Source organism: Pongo pygmaeus, chromosome 17, assembly GCF_028885625.2.
Source record: "Pongo pygmaeus isolate AG05252 chromosome 17, NHGRI_mPonPyg2-v2.0_pri, whole genome shotgun sequence".
NCBI lineage: Eukaryota > Metazoa > Chordata > Mammalia > Primates > Hominidae > Pongo > Pongo pygmaeus.
Window position 1 is genome coordinate 21,596,308 of NC_072390.2, and position 20,402 is coordinate 21,616,709.

The 20,402-nt window shown below is 47.8% G+C and overlaps 1 protein-coding gene across 16 annotated transcripts in view; it reads right to left on the reverse strand.

Annotated features, from left to right (window-relative positions):
• Positions 1–20,402, reverse strand: part of LDLRAD4 (low density lipoprotein receptor class A domain containing 4) — a 439,373-nt gene that overhangs the window by 251,351 nt on the left and 167,620 nt on the right. For all 16 annotated transcript variants that reach the window (XM_063653354.1, XM_054461261.2, XM_054461258.2 and 13 more), the window contains one exon: positions 18,267–18,688. In XM_063653354.1, the coding sequence (XP_063509424.1) occupies positions 18,267–18,306 (40 nt within the window). In that variant the 5' untranslated portion in view covers positions 18,307–18,688. The remainder of the gene's footprint in view (positions 1–18,266; positions 18,689–20,402) is intronic.

The window sequence follows — 20,402 nt, forward strand, 5'->3', positions numbered from 1 at the left end:
GGAGGACAGGAGGATGGCTTGAGCTCAGAAGGTCAAGGCCGCACTGAGCTATGATTGCATCACTGCTCTCCAGAATGGATGACAGAGACCCCGCCTCAAAACAAAACAAAACAAAAAAATGGTGGCAATGAACTTGTAGTTTACATTCTCCATTTTAAGATCACACATACTAGGTTAAGGTCCTGGGTTCAGTGTCAGATAACCTAGGTACAAAGTCCAACTCTGCCACCAACAAGATGTATTGTCTCTTTAAGCCTCAGTCTTTGGGGTATAAAACAGGTTCAATACCTACTTCTTGAAGTCACTGTGGAGATTAAACGAGATGCTATATACGAAGCACTCAGCACAGCACCTAACCCATGGTACATAATTAAATGCTAACTAATAATATTAATATTATACATAATAATATTATAATAATAATTTTGTATTTGTTCATCATTACTACCTTCTGTTTATCAAAAAAGCAAATGTGCAGCTTCCCTTAGGAGATCCGTGACCTTCCCAGGGGTTCCCACTGCTTCAGGGTTCACAGAGGTCACACCTACTTTCACAACCTCTTCATTGGGTTTCGCTCACACTTCTTTTTTCTTTCCTTCTTCATACCACCTACAGAGATTTGCGATTTCAGTTCTTTTGCATGCATTTCTGAAACACCACCGACAACTGAAACGCATATTAAAATAGGTCCTGAATTTGTACAGTTACTTTTTAAGCATCATAATATAATTTTTTTTTTTTTTTTGAGACGGAGTGTCGCTCAGTCGCCCAGGCTGGAGTGCAGTGGTGTGATCTCGGCTCACTGTAATCTCCGCCTCCCGGGTTCACGCCATTCTCCTGCCTCAGCCTCCCCAGTAGCTGGGACTACAGGCACTCACCACTACGCCCGGCTAATTTTTTTGTATTTTTAGTAGAGACGGGGTTTCACCGTGTAAGCCAGGATGGTCTCAATCTCCTGACCTCGTGATCCGCCCGTCTCGGCCTCCCAAAGTGCTGGGATTACAGGCGTGAGCCACCACGCCGGCTGCATCTTAATATAAATTTTAAACGACAATAAAAGTGCAGCGCTCAGCACAGGAGCAGCACCCAGTGAGTGGGCTGTGTCCATGTGGGACAGCGTCCCACGGCTCCTCTGATTGCAGCTGCGTTGTGAAGGCACAGCCAGGCTGCGGCCACACCGTCGCGGCACTCCACTCTGTCGAGCATCCGGCCTCCGAGTGTCCCGTGCACATCTGCACGCCTGTTTAGGGGCAGGGGAAACAGCGTGGACACAGAGCAAGGGAACAGTGATGCCCCCCAGTGGAGGGGGCCTGTGCCACGGCACCCCCGACACACCTCAACAACGCTCAAGGAAGGGTTCTATCCTCCAGGGCGCCTCCCAGCTCTCTGAGACATTCATCCACAAGCAGCAGAATCTGAAATTACTGGCCTCTTATATATGCCTGGAGGGAGAGATGAAAGTCATTTCCCAGGCCACACTAGCCTAGCCATCGGGGGACAGGGTGGGAATCAGAGGCCCTGCCTCAGCCTCCCCAGGTTCAGGGTCATTGTGCTCAGTGTAGACATCACCTCCTTACAGGCTGGGTGCCTCCCTGGGGCAGGGCGCATCCAGATGGCCTCCCTCTTCCACCCAAACATCTTCCCGCCAGTCCCACCCACTCTCAATCATCACAGGCTTCACAGACAACAGAAAAAAACCTGCTTTAAGGTCATGGCCTCCCCATGCCCTTTCTTTCAGAGGTGAAATATATGAGAACCAATCTGAATTTTGTTCATTTACACCCTGGCTCCTATAAAGACAGGCAGTCCCACGAGGATTTTGCAAGGCAGTAAAACATCCCCTGTTGAAAGAGAACTAAATAAGGTCATGACGCAGGGCCACAAAATCACCAAATCACACATTCACCATCAGAAGGGGGTCTCAGAGACCATGTTAATTCCTGATTTCACAGAGAAACTGAGGCCCAGAGAGGTGAAGTAACTCACCCAAGGTCACACAGCGTTGTGGGTTTCACAATGCAGGAACTGCCAACATACACTCACTGCAATTTATTCTGAAAGCAAACAGAGTTTTGCTATCTGTTCTCAGATGGACTCTTTCCTGATAATAACGTCATGAAGTGATCATGGGTCTTAGTGTCAGTCTATGACACTGCACCAGACCGATATATTTTTCACCACAGAAGATTCACCAGAGAAGAGAGACTCCAGTCCCCACGTTTTATTTTATTCACCACAAAAGAACAGTTATTATTAACTCATTTTTGATAAAACACTTCCATTCTTACTTTAAAAAAGAAACTTTATAAATGAACAAGGGTAAGAAAGTAAAAACTGCCTCATGCTCCTACTCAGGGGTGGTCCCTGTTAGCATTCTGGTATGCATCCATCTATTAAGTCTTTATTCTTTATTTTAAAAAACAGAATCATCCTCTTCATGTTGTTTTAGGATGTACTTTTTTCCACTTCAAAATGTATCATAAGCCTTTCTCCAGGACAGCAAATACTGTTTTTCAATATCATTTTAATAGCTACATACTATTTCAGCATAAGAATGTGCTATTATCATTTCACCATATATCATTTGGAGACTGGCTTAATGTTTTAATATTGTTGTTTCTAAGTTTTCATTGTGAAGGCCAGTGGGAGAGCAACCCCTTCCAATCTCCTGTCATTCGCAAATGTGATAAGCATGTTTTTCATCACCTTTACCCATGTTCCTGATAAAACCTCGAGACAAAACTGTTAGATTTCCTTCCTGGTTGACATTTATCCATTCAACTTTCTTTGGGTTTCGCAATTTGGAATTTGAATGATGGAAGAGTCCCCAAATCATCACAAATACCATTTCATTCATTCAATGTATGTTTACTAATTGCTGTCTATAGAAGCAGCACTGACCTAGGAGCTACAGAAACAAATGCAACGTGTTACAAATACTTTAGAAATCAGAACTCTTAGGACTCTTGGTCACAAAAACATATCCAGATTCAGCATCCCAAAAGTTGTAATGTTTTTCACTTAAAAACGAAGAGATCTTTAATTTTTCATAAGTCTCTTTTTAATTAAAAGAAGAGCCCTGCAGGTGCCAAAACATGTTTTGGTAATCTAGATTATAAAATTGTTCAAGTTATTGGAGACAACAATCCTGTAATTCAAGATTTAGCTACTGAGGAACTATTAACGCTAGAAGTGAGTTTCTGAAAATGGGATGTTTATAAGAGAAGTGTGAGTTCGGGTCAGGGTAGCAGGGTCCTATAACCAAGTAGCAGCTGTGGTTGTAAAGAAAGGGCAAGGGGCTGCGCTGACACCTGCACAGAAATCAGGACTCGCCCAGGGGCACAAACAAAAAGGAACGGGGCCCACAGCCTGAAGGCTCTGTTGGAAAAGAAGGGAAAAGCACGTTGTTAGTTCCTATCTTTTTAAAAGACGGTATTTAATGCTGAAATATCATGAAAAGTGCATCAGATGTTCTCATTTTAGGTGAGAAGAGACAAAGTATGGCAGATGAAAGAGCGATTTGGCAAAGTGCCACCGCTGATTCTCTGCGCTGTTTCATCCTGCCATCGTCCCGGATAAGGAGGAACCACCGTTGGAAACTGTGAAGTCAGTCCACAAACCTCAGGGAAGCGTGAGGATAACTTCCAGCAGGGCCTGGTGGCGCTGGTCACCTGCCAGAGGGGGGCTGAAACCACACAGAAGGAAAAAGCCTCGGAGTCCCCAAGGCAGGTCCAGCTTAGAAGTGAACCCAGGCTGGGAGCAGACCCCATTCTCCATGTGTCTGGCCCCAAATGGCTGCAGCCTGCATCTGGGGGACAAAGACCAAGCAAAACATTGTCATTTGCTTCCTGCACCAGACTCTCCTGAAGACAGGCCCAGGCTGTCCAGACCTGAGCGTGGGTCATCCTCTCCACCACAGGATGGGCGACTTTCTTCCCGGGGCCTCGGGGACGCACAGGAGAGTCCGCCCAGCCCCCTGCCTGCTCCTCTCACACTCGCACCAACACATCTGAGCAATGCACTTACAAGGAGCCAGGAAATACATAAAGTGCAGTAACCCTAAATATAAAGCCCTTCTACTGTGGTGAAACTCAGTGTTGGAGAAAGGGACGTTTTTTTTTTTTTTCAAAGCGATGATTCAGAAAAAGACAATATAAATGTATTAAATACATAGCAAACATTCCTAGCCAAAATTGACAGTCTTACCCAGCTTCTCTCTTAATTTGGAAATGAATGAAATTACAGTGACTGCCCACCTGCCAGTCCGCTCCTGGGAGTGTGGCCTCTGGACAGCTGACACACTGTTCCCCAAACACCGACTCTGTTCCAGCCCGAGTGTCCTCTGCCCTGGCTGCTCTTTCCTGAGCCCACTCTCCCTGCTCTCTATGTGCTCTTGCCCTCCCTTGTCTTTAGCGAGGCCTCGCTTTGCCCTCCTATCAGCAACGGCCATTCCCCATCCCTCGCCTACCTCCTTCCCATACTTGATTTTCTACGGGACCTGAATGCTGTCTGAAATGGCAGGATACATTTGTTTACTCTATTCTGTCTCCCCAGACATGTGTGAATTCCATGAACATGGGGTCTGCCTCCACCTTACTCAGCCCTGTGTCCCCAGTGCCTACTACAGTGTCTGGTATACAGCAAGTGCTCCAGGAACACATGTGAAGTCAATAACCTAGGAGTGGGCCTCTGTGGCTCACTCATGGCCTGTAAGTGAATCACGTCCTTTCCTCCATCATCCCTACACCAACAGCAAGGCTTCTTCTGGTCAAAGTGTTTCAAAAGAATGTGTGAGAGAAGAAGGCTTTGCTCCCTCTCATGGGCTCACTCGCAATATGACAGATACGCCTGTGAACATAGCTGGGCTCGTCACTGCCCTGGTTCCTCTCCAGCCCTGAGCTCCAATCATAAATACTCTTTTCACCATCTCCTCCCCATCACCGCGTTTCTAAGAGTCTGGGCTGCTCACGTGTGCACGGACCACACAAACAGAAGCGTCCATCTGGAGCCTACAGGTCTGGGCCCCACACCCAGCAGCCCAGCCCCAGTGCCATGACAGGTGGGCCTACCCTCACCCCTGGACTCTGACCCAAGCCCAAATTCCTGCCAGAAACAGAAATCCCTTCAGGCCTCCAGGATCTTAAAAGGACACAAGGAGGTGGATCAAAGACCCCATGGCACTTTTTTATATGCAAAAATGAAATCGCCGCACCTTGCATGATTCCGTCTCTTTTACCCCCACGCTAAAGAATAACCTAACTGTGCAAGTATATGTGACATGGACGAACTGCCCCCAAAGAAGCCTGCCATCCAAGCAAATTATGTAGCATTTTATTCAACAAAATATTTTCCTGTTTTGTCATTTCCAAGCACCTAGCCCAGTGCCCAGCGTAAAATTCAATGAAAGTCAATAACCGCTAACGCCAACTGGCTCTCCAGGCCCAGAAACGTTTGCATCAAACAAACAACAGGGAAGAGTAACGATAAAGATATGGAGTCTAAACTGCTCAGCGACATGTTTGTTTAAATTCTATTTCCACTTTGCTATAAAATGTGGCAAAATAATTGCATCTAAATGACAAATAGGTAATAAAGAGTCTCGCTGTGGGGAAATCGATCTTCATTGAATACATTCAGAACAATTCATCATGCAGGGACATAAGATCAACTTACCAAGGCATCTACAAGAATCCGAAGCTTGTTTTGTTGTTGTTTAAAAATGAACTATTAATAGAAGGCCATATGTTCACGTGAGTTTACAGCAGGAATTCCCATAATGCTGCCATCCCTGGAAACCCGTAGGAGCTGTTCTTCTAAGGATGTCCTCAGATGCCACTGGCAAATGGGATGCCCATGTGGCGCTGCAGATAGCGAGCTGGGGTCTCAGAGTTAGCAAATATTTGGGGGCCAAGTTTGGTCAATAAAGTGAGTCGATGGCTAACAACTGCCTGTTGCCATAAAGTCATGTTTGAGTAGCAGCAGTGTGCCTGAAATAACAATAACTATGTATTGCATGTTTACACATGTGTCTGGCTTGGTTGCAAGTGCTTTATCTGCATAAATGGATGTATTTTCCCCAACAAACCTCTAAAGTACCTATTGTTATTGTCATTTTCACATTATAGATAAGGAAGTTGAGGCACAGAGAGGTTAGGTTGCTCACCATATGCCACACAGGGTGGTGTGGTACAGCCAGGATTTGAGCCCAGGAACATGCACATGTGTATAAACACATCACTGTCCACTCTCTCTAGGGCAAAATACATACAGCGTCTTTTTTTTTCTTTTCTTTTTTTTTTTTTTTTTTTTTTTGAGACAAAGTCTCACTCTGTCACCCAGGCTGGAGTGCAATGGTGTGATCACAGCTCACTGCAGCCTCAAACTCCAAGGCTCAAGCGATCCTTGTGCCTCAGTCTCCTGAGTAGCTAGGACTATAGGCACTCACCACCACATCTGGTGGCATCTTGCTATGTTGCCCAGACTGGACTGGAACTCCTGGGCTCAAGCAATCCTCCTACCTCGGCCGCCCAAAGTGCTGGGATTACAGGTGTGAGCCACTACTCCCAGCCCCAAACATCGTTACAAAGATGAAGAGCTGGGTGGCTGCATCTCTGCGCACGAGCATACTCCATGAGAGCGGACGCGATACTGGGACCAATGCCCCGTAGGGAAGTGAGTCCCAGGCAACAACAGACAGTTGCTATAGTGCCCCCGGGGAGGGTGGGCTGGTCACTGGCAGGGCCTGGTTCTGCAGAGTGGGATCCTTATGTCCAGGCTGGTGGTCAGAGGCTGTGAGGACACCAGCAGCCCACCAGCACACTGCCTATCCTCCCTGTGAGCACCAAACCCACATCAACAGAGCATTGTTCACTACACATCAAGTTGTTAGTGGGAGGGGCCGCCCATCTCCTTCGAAACCTGTCCTTAAGCCAAAACTGAGACCCTCGTTACCCACCCACAGTCATTCCCACTTTCCCACCCATCTTTCTGCTCTCCTACTTCCCATCAAGACCTGCACTCAAATCTGAGCTCTTCTGATAAGCTCAATGGTATTGAAGCAATTTTCTTTTTTTCAAAACTGTTTAGTTCATTGTGGTAAAATGTATGTAACATAAAATGCCCCATTTTTTCCCATTTTCAGTTTTGCACACTCACACTGCTACGCAAGCATCACCACCGTGACACTGTGCTGCTTTCACGCCTAAGCATTTCAAAAGCAGAATGACAAACACCAGTGAGGTTATCTAAGGTAGACATGGAAAAGTTTGTATTTTCCAACTTAGAACACAGACAACCCTATCAAATGCTTAGTATTTGCATTCGGTTCGGTGCTTCAGCCCCTGCCTCTCTCCCTCCGTCCCCTCCTGCCCCGACTCAGTTCTGAAGGAAACGCCACAGTGGGAGGATCTGAGATAGCCCCACTTTCAACCCTGACACGGTGGCCCCCACTGGCCAGTGTGTCCTCGAGGAGGGTCTCTTGGGCCTGTGCAGACCCTGAGCCACAAACTCAGATCACGCCCACACCTCCTGGGGCTGCCTCAGGGAGCACACACGGCCACATATGCGAAAGCACCTGCCGTGGCAGACAATTAATCTTCACTCCTTATGTCAGCTCTGTGAAACAGCGTGCGCTGAGATCAAGATAGCATCCTTCCAAAAGGGCAGGGAAAACACCCTGAATTTTCTGCAATTTTATCACAAAAGAAAAAAATGAGTGTAGATGATAGACCAGGCTGGTTTTCTCCCCAGCTCCCAGTACGAGGAGTGCTGCGCCGTGGTAGCACCGTGCTTTGTCGTCCTAGGGCAGGGCCTGCTGGGTCCCATAGCTTTTTCAGTGAGTGCCAAGGACATGGGTCCTGCTACTCTAGGGCCCCACAGACAAGATAAGAAGAGACAGGTGGTGGGATTCAGAAACATTGATCTCAGGATGATTTTCCTAAGAAGTCAGGCAAACCCAGCAGGGAACAGTGGCTCATGCCTGTAATCCCAGTGCTTTGGGAGGCCATGGCAGGAGGATCACTTGAGGTCAGGAATACAAGACCAGCCTGGAAAACATAATAAGACCCTATTGCTGCAAAAGGGCATTAAAGTTTTTAAAAATTAAAAACAAAAGTCAGTTTGGGAGGCCGAGGTGGGTGGATCACGAGGTCAGGAGATCGAGACCATCCTGGCTAACACGGTGAAACTGTGTCTCTACTAAAAATACAAAAAATTAGGCGGGTATGGTGGTGGGCGCCTGTAGTCCCAGCTACTTGGGAGGGTGAGGCAATAGAATGGCGTGAACCCGGCAGGTGGAGCTTGCAGTGAGCCAAGATCGCAGCACTGCTCTCCAGCCTGGGCAACAGAGCGACAGAGAGAGACTCCATCTAAAAAAAAAAAAAAAAAAAAAAAGTCAGGCAAACCCAACAGCAGCTGTGGCTGGTCTCTCTCTGGGGTGGCGGACCCAGCAAGCCTAGGACAGAACCCCCGTGTAAAATGGGCACACCCTCATCTCCTAGGGAGTCTGGAGGCCTGTTGTCTACTTGGCAACTGGAATATGGCTTCTTTAAAGGAATTCTTTAAAATGCAATACGGCACCTAGAAACATTTATTAATGTATTTTCTTCTGTACAATCTCTACAGCTGTACCGTCAGTCTTCTGTATCCAGTTTCTACATTTGCGGATTCAACTAACTGCAGACTTAAAATATTGAGGAAAAAAATACAAATAACAATAAAACAATAAAAAATAGGCCAGGTGCAGTGGCTCACACCCGTAATCCTAGCACTTTGGGAGGCCAAGGCAGGAGGATCGCTTGAGCCCAGGAGTTTGAGACCAACCTAGGCAACATGGCAAAACCCCGTCTCTACAAAAAATAAACAATTAGCCAGATATGGTGGCATGAGCCTGTAGTCTAAGCTACTCAAGAGGCCAAGGCAGGAGGATCACTTGAGCCCAGGAGGTCGAGATTGCAGTGAGCTATGATGGCGCCACTGCACTCCAGCCTGGGTGACACAGCAAGACCCTGTCTAAAAAATAAAAAACAATACAAATTTTTAAAATATTGTATAACAACTATTTACACAACATTTATATTGTATATGGTATCATAAGTAATCTAGAGATGATGTAAAGTCTATGAGTGGATGTCTGTGTGTTATAAGTATATGCACAATCATTTTATATCAGGGACTTGAGCATCCACAAAGGACAGCAAGGCTGATTGTGCTAACAGACCATAGAATTAGATGCCCAGCGAGGGCACCACGTGATTATTTTGTATTCTTTTATTGCCCCTGGGAAATCTTGAACCAGGAGATGTCTTTCTCACACCACCCTGGAGTATTTTACAAATGCCAACATTAATTGAGAGAAAAAAGAGTCCATACTCCCATACGGACTATTATTGGTTAAAAAAATTTAATGGAACCATAAACCACCACCCAGATGTTAAACTTGTTTATTTTTGCATCCCATTTCTGGGTTCCCCCATTTAAACATAGTATCCTGAAAAAACACAGAGACCCGGGACTTTACTTCGAGCCAAGTTTGAAGACCCTTGGCCTGTGACGACTCCATGAGACTCTGGAGGAGAGGCGATTATCAGGCCAGCACAGGCAGGTGGCAGGGCTCAAGTTCAGCTAAAAGCCCTATCAAACAGGATATAAGGAACCAGAGGGGAAGTCTTGTGCTGGAGATTCATTCCCACGAGCAGAGGGCCCCGGGGGATAAGCTAAAATCCTCAACCTCTGCAGCCCACGCCCCCGCCCCCACGCCAGCTCCCCACCCCACGCCAGCTCCCGCCCCCACGCCAGCTCCCGCCCCCACGCCAGCTCCCGCCCCCACAACAGCTCCCGCCCCCACAACAGCTCCAACCCCAACAGCTCTCACCCCCACAACAGCTCCCACCCTGCCAGCCCCCACCCCCATGCCAGCCCCCACCTCCACACCTGCATGTGATGTCATCAGAGCTATGGCAGCTAACTGTGCAGATCGTGATGACACTCAGACTGTACACTCCTGGGACAGAAGTATGGCATGACAACTATTAAATATTTGTTAAATGAACCCCTGATTTTTATGAGGCCTTTCTGTATAGTCAACTTCAAGAAGACCATGAAAGAAGACGGGGAAGAACATTTATCGAGCACCACTATAAGCTAGACTCTGTGTTTTGGTACTTTACAAATGTTATTTCACTTAATCCTTATACAGAACCTACTCACTGGCCATTATCTCTACCTCAGTGTGGTAAAGAGTGCACTTCAGAGAGGTCAGCTGATCCATCAGTGTCACAGAGCAGGAACTGGGGCGTGACCGGGGCTGGCTGCTCCTGCTGGAAACAATGCCTTCCCCGGCCTCTGAGCTCATCTGCCAACAGAAAGCACAGGAGAATCCAGTATGAAGGACTCCAGAGACATCCATACACTAACAGAGGAAGAGGCTAGGACCTAAGAAAGTACAAGAGGCCACGTATGGAAGCAGTCACCTGCTTTCTGCACGTTTGAATTCTCCAGAGCTAAGTGGCTCCATTTCAGGGATAACTACAACATCCAAGTTTCAGATGTACAATGAACAAAAGCCCCCATTTTCCAAAGAACCTAATGAGACATGTAGGTTGCTTTGATCCTGGATACTCAGTGGCAGGGGATTCATCTCAAACAATGCTCATACTTACTGACGGTAGAGCCAGCATTCAAACTGGTCTTGGCTGTGGTATCAGCCCTAACATCCAGCAACAAGCAGTCACCATCACGAAGTCTCCCTGCAGGATGCTCTGACCATAAATAAAAAAAGCTGGAAAATGAAAGGTTTCAGCAAACAAACTCATCTGTCAGATTAAATATTAATTGGAATGTTTCTGACTTCATAATTTTTATATTTAATTGCTTTGAATATTTTAGCTATTTAAGAGCTATAAAAAGATATTTGTAACTGTCTTTATGTTATACACACTCAAGTAACCTTAAAATAAATATAATTTCAGGCAATACTGAAATTATTTCTCATCCTTATTTAAAAGGGTAAGTACACATCTCAGACATGAGACTACCACGATGCCTCTAAAAAAAAGATAATCACATTTGATTATCTTGAAACAGTATAGAATGGTTTACAGGGAAGAAAATGGAGAAGAGTTTGGTGCTTATGGGAATAACAACATAAATTATATGTTATTTACACACAGAAACGTTATCAATTAAGGTTAGGTTTATAACTGAGGACTAGATTCGAGGCTAACAGCATGAAGGAAAAACCAAGTACACATACCACAGTATGTGCAAATGGCTCTCTCAGCAAACTTAACTTCCCTGGAGAAAAAGCATTTGATATTTTTACAAAAAGCCATTATCAATCATTTCTACACCTACTAAATTGCAAGTAGGAAGATTGTCTAGGCTTCTCCTGTACACATCACAAAAGATTACATGGACCTAAGACAGATCCTGAAGATGGAGAGGAAGGTGGTAGGAGAGACTCTGCAGGAGATGAGAAAGCATCAGCAACAGCATCGCCATTAAAAACTGCACAAACGATTGAGGGGTGGGCTCACAGTCACTGGGTCCGGAACTTTGGTCACAGCACAAGAATGAAGGAAGGCAACTCTCGGGGCCTCGAACTCCAGGATGAGGTGCCTGGACTCCTGTTATGAAGCAAGAAGCAGCCCTGGAAAGTTTTGGGGCAAGGGAAACTTATCACTAAAACCTCACTCTAAAGAGCATCGGCAGAACTAGAGAGAGGAGAGAACGGAGGCAGGGAGACAGTCTCATGACACTGTTTCTCTGCAGCACTTGACATACACCTGGCAAGAGCTCCGTCAATATTTGCTCAACAGAAGCAGCCCGCCAGGGACCACTGCATTGGCGCAGGTGGGACAGGCACACGGGAGCTGCAGATGGCAGGAGGCGACCCCCAAAACATTTGTGGCTTCTCCAGAGTACGTGCTATGAGAAGCTGTCCCTGCCTGCTGTTCTCTCTAAAATGCCTTCCAGGTCTTGTCATTTGGAAAACACTGCCCGCTGCCTGCCCACCTGGGACCTTCATACTGCACAGCCCCATATTAAAGACTAAAAAGTTCTGTAGTAAAGAAACTGATTTAAGTTTCTTCTTCCAAGCTTTGGCCATTAATTCACCCCCACTCCTTTCATGGAGGAACAGCTCTCAATATGTCCTAAAGCGAGGCGGGGGCTGAGGGCATCCGTGGGTCAGCCACAGGTGCGACTTTGCAGAGGAGAGGGATGAAGAACGCGCGGAAGGTCTGTGGGGTGGGAAGGGCACATTGGGAGCTGCTCCTGAACACAGCAGCCCAGTCACACCCCCAGCAAGCCTACATCCTTCACTTGGAGTCCACAGGGGAAACAGCTCCAACTATTCCATTTAAGTGATTCTTTTTCAGTCTCATTAGTGGCTAAGAAAACCTGGTCACCAACATCCACAAAATAGCACTTTCAGACAGACAAAGACTACTAACTACCCTCCTCCTCCTTTATGAGAGAAATAACCTTAATTTATTTAACTATTAGATCTGATTCTCCTTTCACCAGAAAGACTCGCTATAAATTCTATAGTAATTTGGTTCACTTACCTAGTTATTTGAGGTTAAATGTTTTTTCTCTAACATTAAAATAATTTAAAAAGCCTAAGAAAATTAATTGTGCAAAACCTCTGCAGTATCCAAGGGTGGTACCATGGGCTGGGAAGAGGCAGAATCTCAAGTCAGCAACCTCTTTAGGATGAGTGTGGTGACACCCAGAAAGGATGCGTTCCAAGTCAGTCGAAACCACAAGAAATGTCAGGTGAAATCTCCACCACTATGATGGCACCTGGGACGGAGGCCGGTGGACCCAGCCTGGAAGGGTCCCTGCTTCCCTCTGCTCAGAGGAACTGGGGGTTTGTTTTTAGGACAGCCAGAGTCTTATCTTTCCCAAGTCCATTCACGTATATCATTGCCTCAGTGAATGACAGCCAGGCAGAAAGAGGGCCTGGAAGCACAAAAACAGTAAGTTCAGGACATCTGTGTTTTTACATGTTCAAGTGTAACATGAAGGTGTTCCACACAACACATGGCACTCAGGTGGCCTTCAGAGCTGCATGCTGCAAAGAGCTTCACAAGTGCCCTGTGAGGCAGGTGGGGGCCGCTCCACGCACAGCTGAACCGTGGAGGACACACCCAATTCTGAGCACAGTCACTGTGAACAGGTGACTGGCAACGGAAGGAAACCAGTTTCAGTGCAGCCTCAAAAGTTAGGATCAATCAATCCTTCTGGAAATTTAATTATAAGCTGTAACAGAATTCACATCTTTGGACCCAATAATTTTGCCTCAGGGAGTTTATCCTAAGGAAATAATCAAATATACAGAAGAGCTTTTATGCACAAAGGTGTCCATCAAAGCGTTATTCATAAGGGTGAAAACTGTCAAAAAGTGGACTATCCAACAATAGGAACACAATTTTAAAATTCGAGTACATGTACATGAAAATATTATGCAGCAATTTAAAATCGTATTTATAAGAAAAATGCTCGTAATGTAATGTTAAAAGGGAATGATCAGGTTACTATATTAACTACTATTATGAACACAGTTCTGTAGGAAGAAATTTGCAAAAGACAAGACTGGAAAGATGTAAACCAAAATGTTGCCCGAAGAAAGAGTCACATGGCAAAGATGCGTGTGGGAAATTATTTTTATTCTTTTGACTCTTGTGCTTTCCAAGTTTGCTTACAATGAGCAGATGCTACTTGTAAAAGGAAAAAATTAATTTTTGATATAAAATAGTATCTAAATGACTAAAATCATTTCTAAATTGTATATGCTGAGAAAATTAAAAATAATGTATCAATTCCTGTATGCAAGCATTCACCTAAGATCATAATTAAGAAGTTAAATATGCATCTATGTGAGTATACCCACACTCACCCAGGAGACACGAGGTCAGAGTGAACTCCATCACACCAGATTGCCAGCGTGGCATGGGGACAGGGGCCTTCCAAACTCCCACCCCACTCATGGTACTTTCACACGCTCCAAACAAATGCAGCTTCATGGCAGGTCTCCCAGCCCTCCCCCACAGCCAGAGTGCTGCCCAAAACCCTCTTAAAGAGGAATTCTGAGCCTCCACCCTCCAAGATAATTGGAACATAAAGTGACAACTTTCTTTTAGTGGACGTATGGTTAACTGTCCAGTGATGTTTGCCTGGCCCTAAAACAAAATTTAAAGCCTAGGGAAGATGCCTCAATGCCTTATCTAAGGCAAGACTCCTTTCCATTAGCCCAGAGAATCAGCAAAATCCAAAATTTTAAGAACAGCAACCCAACTAAGGCAGTGGGCTGGGCACCGGACTCCTGCACGCCTCCTTCTAAAGCTACACCTTCACCCAGCTGCCTGGGCAGGCAGAGCGTGTCAGCCCCTGCATCCTACATCACAGGGACTCTTGCGAACTATGTGGGCAGACAGATGGGAAGGGAGACCAAGAATAAAAATGACGAGCCGGCCGGGCGCGGTGGCTCACGCCTGTAATCCCAGCACTTTGGGAGGCCGAGGCGGGTGGATCACGATATCAGGAGATCGAGACCATCCTGGCTAACACGGTGAAACCCCGTCTCTACTAAAAATACAAAACAAAATTAGCCGGGCGTGGTGGCGGGCGCCTGTAGTCCCAGCTACTCGGGAGGCTGAGACAGGAGAATGGCGTGAACCCGGGAGGCGGAGCTTGCAGTGAGCCGAGATCGTGCCACTGCACTCCAGCCTGGGCGACAGGGCAAGACTCCGTCTCAAAAAAGAAAAAAAAAAAAAAAATGATGAGCCAAGTCTCCAGGGACCCAGCTCCAGAGAAGGCCAGGCACTCACATCTCCTTATTTCACTGCTGGTTACTTCCTAGAGAGAGATAGGAAAGCTAAAACTGCCGCCCTGCAGGTGCTGGCGCACCCAACAGTGTGAACACTATTCAACACATGATGGTCTGAGAACAGGCAGACCCATTACTTTGATCCCCGTGCTGAAGGAATGGCACAAGTCAGGTGATTTTTTTTGTTTTGAGACATGACCCCCTCGAGCACCCCGGCCTCTCTCTGAACACTGCTCTGCTGGGTGCCAGCTCCCAGTGCTTCCCAGACTTTAAAGCGAGCCGAGCACCTGGGATCTTGTGGGGATGAGAGTCCTGATTTAGCAGGTCTAGGTGATGCCAAGACCAACTAAATCTCAGTCTCTGAGGGTGAGACCCAGGTGGTGGGGAAGCTCCCCAGGGAACCCTGTGTGTACCCAAGGCCACACAGCGTGAGACAATCAGGAGAGGCCACTGGCACCAGCCAGTTCCTGCCTGCACCGAGCGTGCCCCGCGGGGAGCAAGGCCAGCATGACGGCACCGGCCTCGGAGTTGCTGTGACACCTGGCAAAGGACACACAGCAGGAGCACGGTTCCCGGCACACAGTTTCCAAAACGGTGGCTGTGGCAAACACCCCACCACTGCCGCCAACACACCTGTTCCTCAGCCAAGCTGACACTGCGGGGAAGAGGCCAAAGTAAGGAAACAGATTCTTGGGAAACTCATAAATGTGAGCTGAAAGAGAGGAGCCAAAGTATTCTCAGCACAAAGAAATGATAAAATGTGCAGTGATGAGCAGAGCCCATTAGCCTGAACTGTTCACTCTACAACACATACATGTATCAAAACATCTCACTGGAACCTACCAATATAGAAAGCTATTATTCACAAATTACAAATAAAACAAAAACGTGAGCTGGGGAGGAGCTACAAGTGGGTGGCTGTGAGCAAGTGGGGAGGAAGGTGGGGTGACACAGGCCCCGGGATAACAGCTGCCATATACCTTGGCTTAATATGTGAGAGGTACTGCCCTGCCTGCAAGAATCCTCCAGGCAGAACCACGGGATTCTGAGTATTCTAAACAGAGCCTCAGTTTGGCCTTTCCCTTTCTCTTGGGGCAGAGGTATCCCCAGCACCCCAGAGTGTGAGGATGGCGTCGGTGTCTCAGTGGGAGCCACGTGGACCACCATCAGGTGCAGCAGGGTGAGGAGACGGCCCCAGAACCCTGGCCTCTGTGGGCCACCCTGCGGCCTCCACCCTGCAGTCAGGTCCACGGACAGGGCAGCTTCCTAAAAGAGTGTGCCACTTTGCCTCGGGCTCTTTTTGTCCCATGCTCACTTCCTTTTCTTTTCTTGTTCCCTCTTCCTCCCAGAACTACTCTGAAGACCTTCTTTACATCAACTCCTAGGTGCCGCTCCTCCCCAGCTGCCTCCTGGGGTGTGGGGAGAAGGGACAAGGAGGCTGAGCACACACCCAGCCACTTCTCAGTTGCTTCTGCTGCCCACCCCCACCTGGAGGGGAGGGGTATCCACGAGGGAGCTGCCCACCCCCGCCTGGAGGGGAGGAGTATCCACGAGGTTGCTGCCCACCCCACCTGGTGAGGAGGAGTACCATGAGGGAGCTGCCCACCCCTGCCTGGAGAGGAGTATCCACAAAGGAGCTGCCCACCCCCGCCTGGAGAGGAGGAGTATCCACGAGGTTGCTGCCCACCCCGCCTGGTGAGGAGGAGTATCCATGAGGGAGCTGCCCACCCCTGCCTGGAGAGGAGTATCCACAAAGGAGCTGCCCACCCCCGCCTGGAGAGGAGGAGTATCCACGAGGGAGTTGCCCACCCCCGCCTGGAGGGGAGGAGTATCCACGAGGGAGCTGCCCACCCCCGCCTGGAGGGGAGGGGTATCCACGAGGGAGCTGCCCACCCCCGCCTGGAGGGGAGGGGTATCCACAAGGGAGCTGCCCACCCCCATCGGGAGGGGAGGGGTATCCAGGAGGGAGCCGCTCCTGAGATGGAAACAGCTGAAGCACACACAGTAAGAATGAGGAAGGACAGGGTTTCTAGACAGCTGGGCTGCAGGTATGAAGATGGTTCAAGAGAGCTTAGCTTTGCACGTGCTCCCCCAACCCTTCATCTACACAGCTGCAGAGTTCATCCACATGGGCCATGACCCGCACACCACAACCTGGGAGGAAGGTGTACACAGCCGCGGAGCTCATCCACATGGTCCAGAGAGTAACCAGCCCCTCACAATCTGGAGGGAGACATCTACACAGCTGCCAAGCTCACCAGCACGGGCCCTGACCCACCTCCCACAACTTGGGGGAGGCACTGTCACTGAGACCCCATGTCACAGACTATGTGGTGCAAGCTGCCTCAGGAAGTCGCCTGCAGGTGCCCATGGAAGCGGCCGAGGTTGGGAAGACCCATCCCTTCGTTCTTCCTTGGAGAGACACCACAGTGGCACTCCATCTCTTCACGCCGAAGCCACGGGGACCGTGGAGGGGTGCAAGGCTGTCTAGGAGCTGACATCTAATCCAAGGAGAAGGCCCATGCCAATCAAGCCTGAGCCCCTGCCCCTCTCTCCAGGCATCCCAACAGCCTGACCTGCTCCCTCCACAAAATCTGAAAAGCTGCAAACTTCTGGGACTCACAGAACCAGAGAATAGGGTCACTTCTTGTGACTATTTCTACCATCTTTCTTTTAAATGAAAGGCAACATCCACAAAACCTCTTTTATGTAAACACATTCTCCCTGGATTCCATGAAGTTCCTCAATGTCACAGAGCCCAGTCTGTCTACGAGGAGCCAGAGGCCCAGAGGATTAAGTGGCTTCCTGGAATGTTACGTGAATCAGACAAAAGAGCCAGGATCCGAATTCAAAATCCCCTGTGTCTTGGGCGAGGGCTCTGGGCACCAGCCAGACTGTGTGGTTCCCTGCAAACTGCCAGCCAGGGCCAAATCACCAGCACACTGGGGTGTCCCACTTCTCCCCGCTCACTGCAAGACGAGTTCTGCCCAGTTGCCCCAAGCACACAAATAAATGTGAGAAATTAAAGATGGGGAGGCACCAAGCACACATCGGCAATTAATCTTTTCCCTCAGAGAATCTTCCCGGTTTTGTAAAGAAACCACACTTCCCCTACCCTCACTCAGCAAGTGACATATTTCCTTAGAGAACAGAGACTTGGAAGACGCTGCGAATACTGCAGAATATTGTGTGTATCCTATCATTCAACAAAAACAGAAGCAAAAAGTGTCAAACACTTTTTCAAACTGCTATTGAGAGAGCAAAGGAAAACACATTATTATTTTGTCAAACTCAGTCACCACAGCAGCCTGAGCCCTTGACTGCGTTGGCCTTCAGCTCCTGACTGCAAAGGTAAGTTCACTGCCTGCAGTGGTTTGGGAGTTTATTGCCTCCCAGGAGTGGAGGCAAAGCCTCGGATTACCTGGAGCATGCTCACCTGTGAAAGCATTTGTAGCCTGAAAACCAGCTTCCGGCATACTGCTCCCCGGACAAGCCTGTGCTCCAACTCTTGCGCTGTCCCGTCGAGGAAGCCGCCGGGCGAGGCTCAGGTCACTTCCATCTTAGCCTGTCCGAGTCCATTGCTCTGCTGGGCCGGCCTCTGGGAGCATCCGCGGCCCACCTGCCCGGCTCTGGCGCGGGCGGGCGGTACCTGGGTGTGGCACCTGGGCGGCGGCGGTCCCCGCTCCCGTCAGCCGTCCAGCCAGGGCGCGGAGGCCATGGCGCGGGTGGAGGGGCTGGCCCTCAGGCCCTCAGAACACGGGCGCCCCTGGCCACGCCGCTGCCAGCATCCTGCAGAGTCGCACCTGCACGCGGGTGCTCCTGGTCCCAGCCGCGGCTCTCTGTGCTCCGCCTCTGAAACTGAAAAGCAAGAGGTCACTTTCCTGATGACCAGCAGAAGCATTACAATTAACAGGCTTATAGAGGCCAGAAAGGAAAAGCCACGCAGCTGCCTCCACGACCCCATTGCGGGCATGGGGGCTCCCACAGGGGCTGCCAGGGTGGGAGGAGCTCCACCTGCCCCCAAGGCCACAGCTATGCTCCTCCCAAGGTTCAAATGTCCCTCCTGGGCCATTCTGCCCTCACAGACACCCTGGGGAAGAAACTCATTTCTCAAGCTGGTTCCCAAGGCCTTAGACTGGGGTCTGCGGTGCACTGCCACTGGTCAGCACTCCAGGAAGAAAATGCAGGACTTGCATGGAGCAGTTTTTAAAAGTGATTCTATCTATCTATCTATCTATCTATCTATCTATCTATCTATCTATGAATGACAGGGTCTCACTAAGCCGCCCAGTCTGGCCTCAAACTCCTGGCCTCAAGCAATCCTCACACAGGGCTTGGCCTCCCAAAGTGCTAGGATTATAGGCATTAGCCACCATGCCTGGCCTAAAAAGGGATTCTTAAAAGGAAAACAAACGCCCACATTAACTTTTTAGTGAGAATAGGAAGGAAAAGCAAATTTAATCTATAAACTGCTCCATATGTTACATAATAATAGAAGCATTTTGCCTGTAATCCCAGCACTTTGGGAGGCCAAGGCAGATCACCTGAGGTCAGGAGTTCGAGATCAGCCTCACCAACATGGAGAAACTCTGTCTCTACTAAAAATACGAAAAAATTAGCCAGGGGTGGTGGTGTATGCCTGTAATCCCAGCTACTCGGGAGGCTGAGGCAGGAGAATCACTTGAACCTGGGAGGTGGAGGTTGCGGTGAGCCAAGATCGTGCCATTGCACTCCAGCCTAGGCAACAAGAGCGAAACTCCATCTCAAAAAAAAGTAGTAGAATAATAATAAAAGCATTTTACAAAATGTTTTTCAGATATTTTAATGTTCCATTAAACATAAAGCAATATTAACAAGAATGTCAGAAGCCCAAAGGATCAGACTTTTAAAACAGAATCCTGAATATCAATCTCCAATATTTAGGAAAAGAAACCTCTTTTATGTTATCACTTCATCCTAATCAATTTAAAACCAATTTTTAGAAAATGTAGTCTCATTCTTCTTTTTCATCATCAAACTAAAGAAAAAGAACTTAAGAGAACAGAGCACAGAACAGAAAGGAGCCCTCTGTTAACCACATGTTGCTATAAACAGAAGGTAGTGAAGTAACACATCACTGATATATACTAATTACAAGGAGTACATTATAAATTAATGAAGTACTTTAATGATACTAAGACATCCAATTCTATTACCTTCATGTATCTATAATAACATTCTCAGTTAATGAGGTATGGCCCAGTAGGAGTCCTCAAGTTTAAAGAACAGGTAACATTTTAATTAAAAAATAAATTATTTGTGTAAATGGTGGCTTTGAAGTGCTTGAAAATGTGAGAAAACATTTTTTCTCTGAATTCTAACATTCCATCTAAAAACGGCCAACACGCAGGTCCTACAGGAACTTCGGAAGAAAACTAGTTGCACTAGCATCATGAACTTTGGGAAATGGAATTTATCCTGCCAGATAAAAACAAAAGCCCACCTGCCCTAAAGCTTTGATTTTTCTCTGCCCTTTTCTATGATGCTTTTGTTGTGCAAATATGCTAGACTTTATTTGTTCTCATTCTCTAAA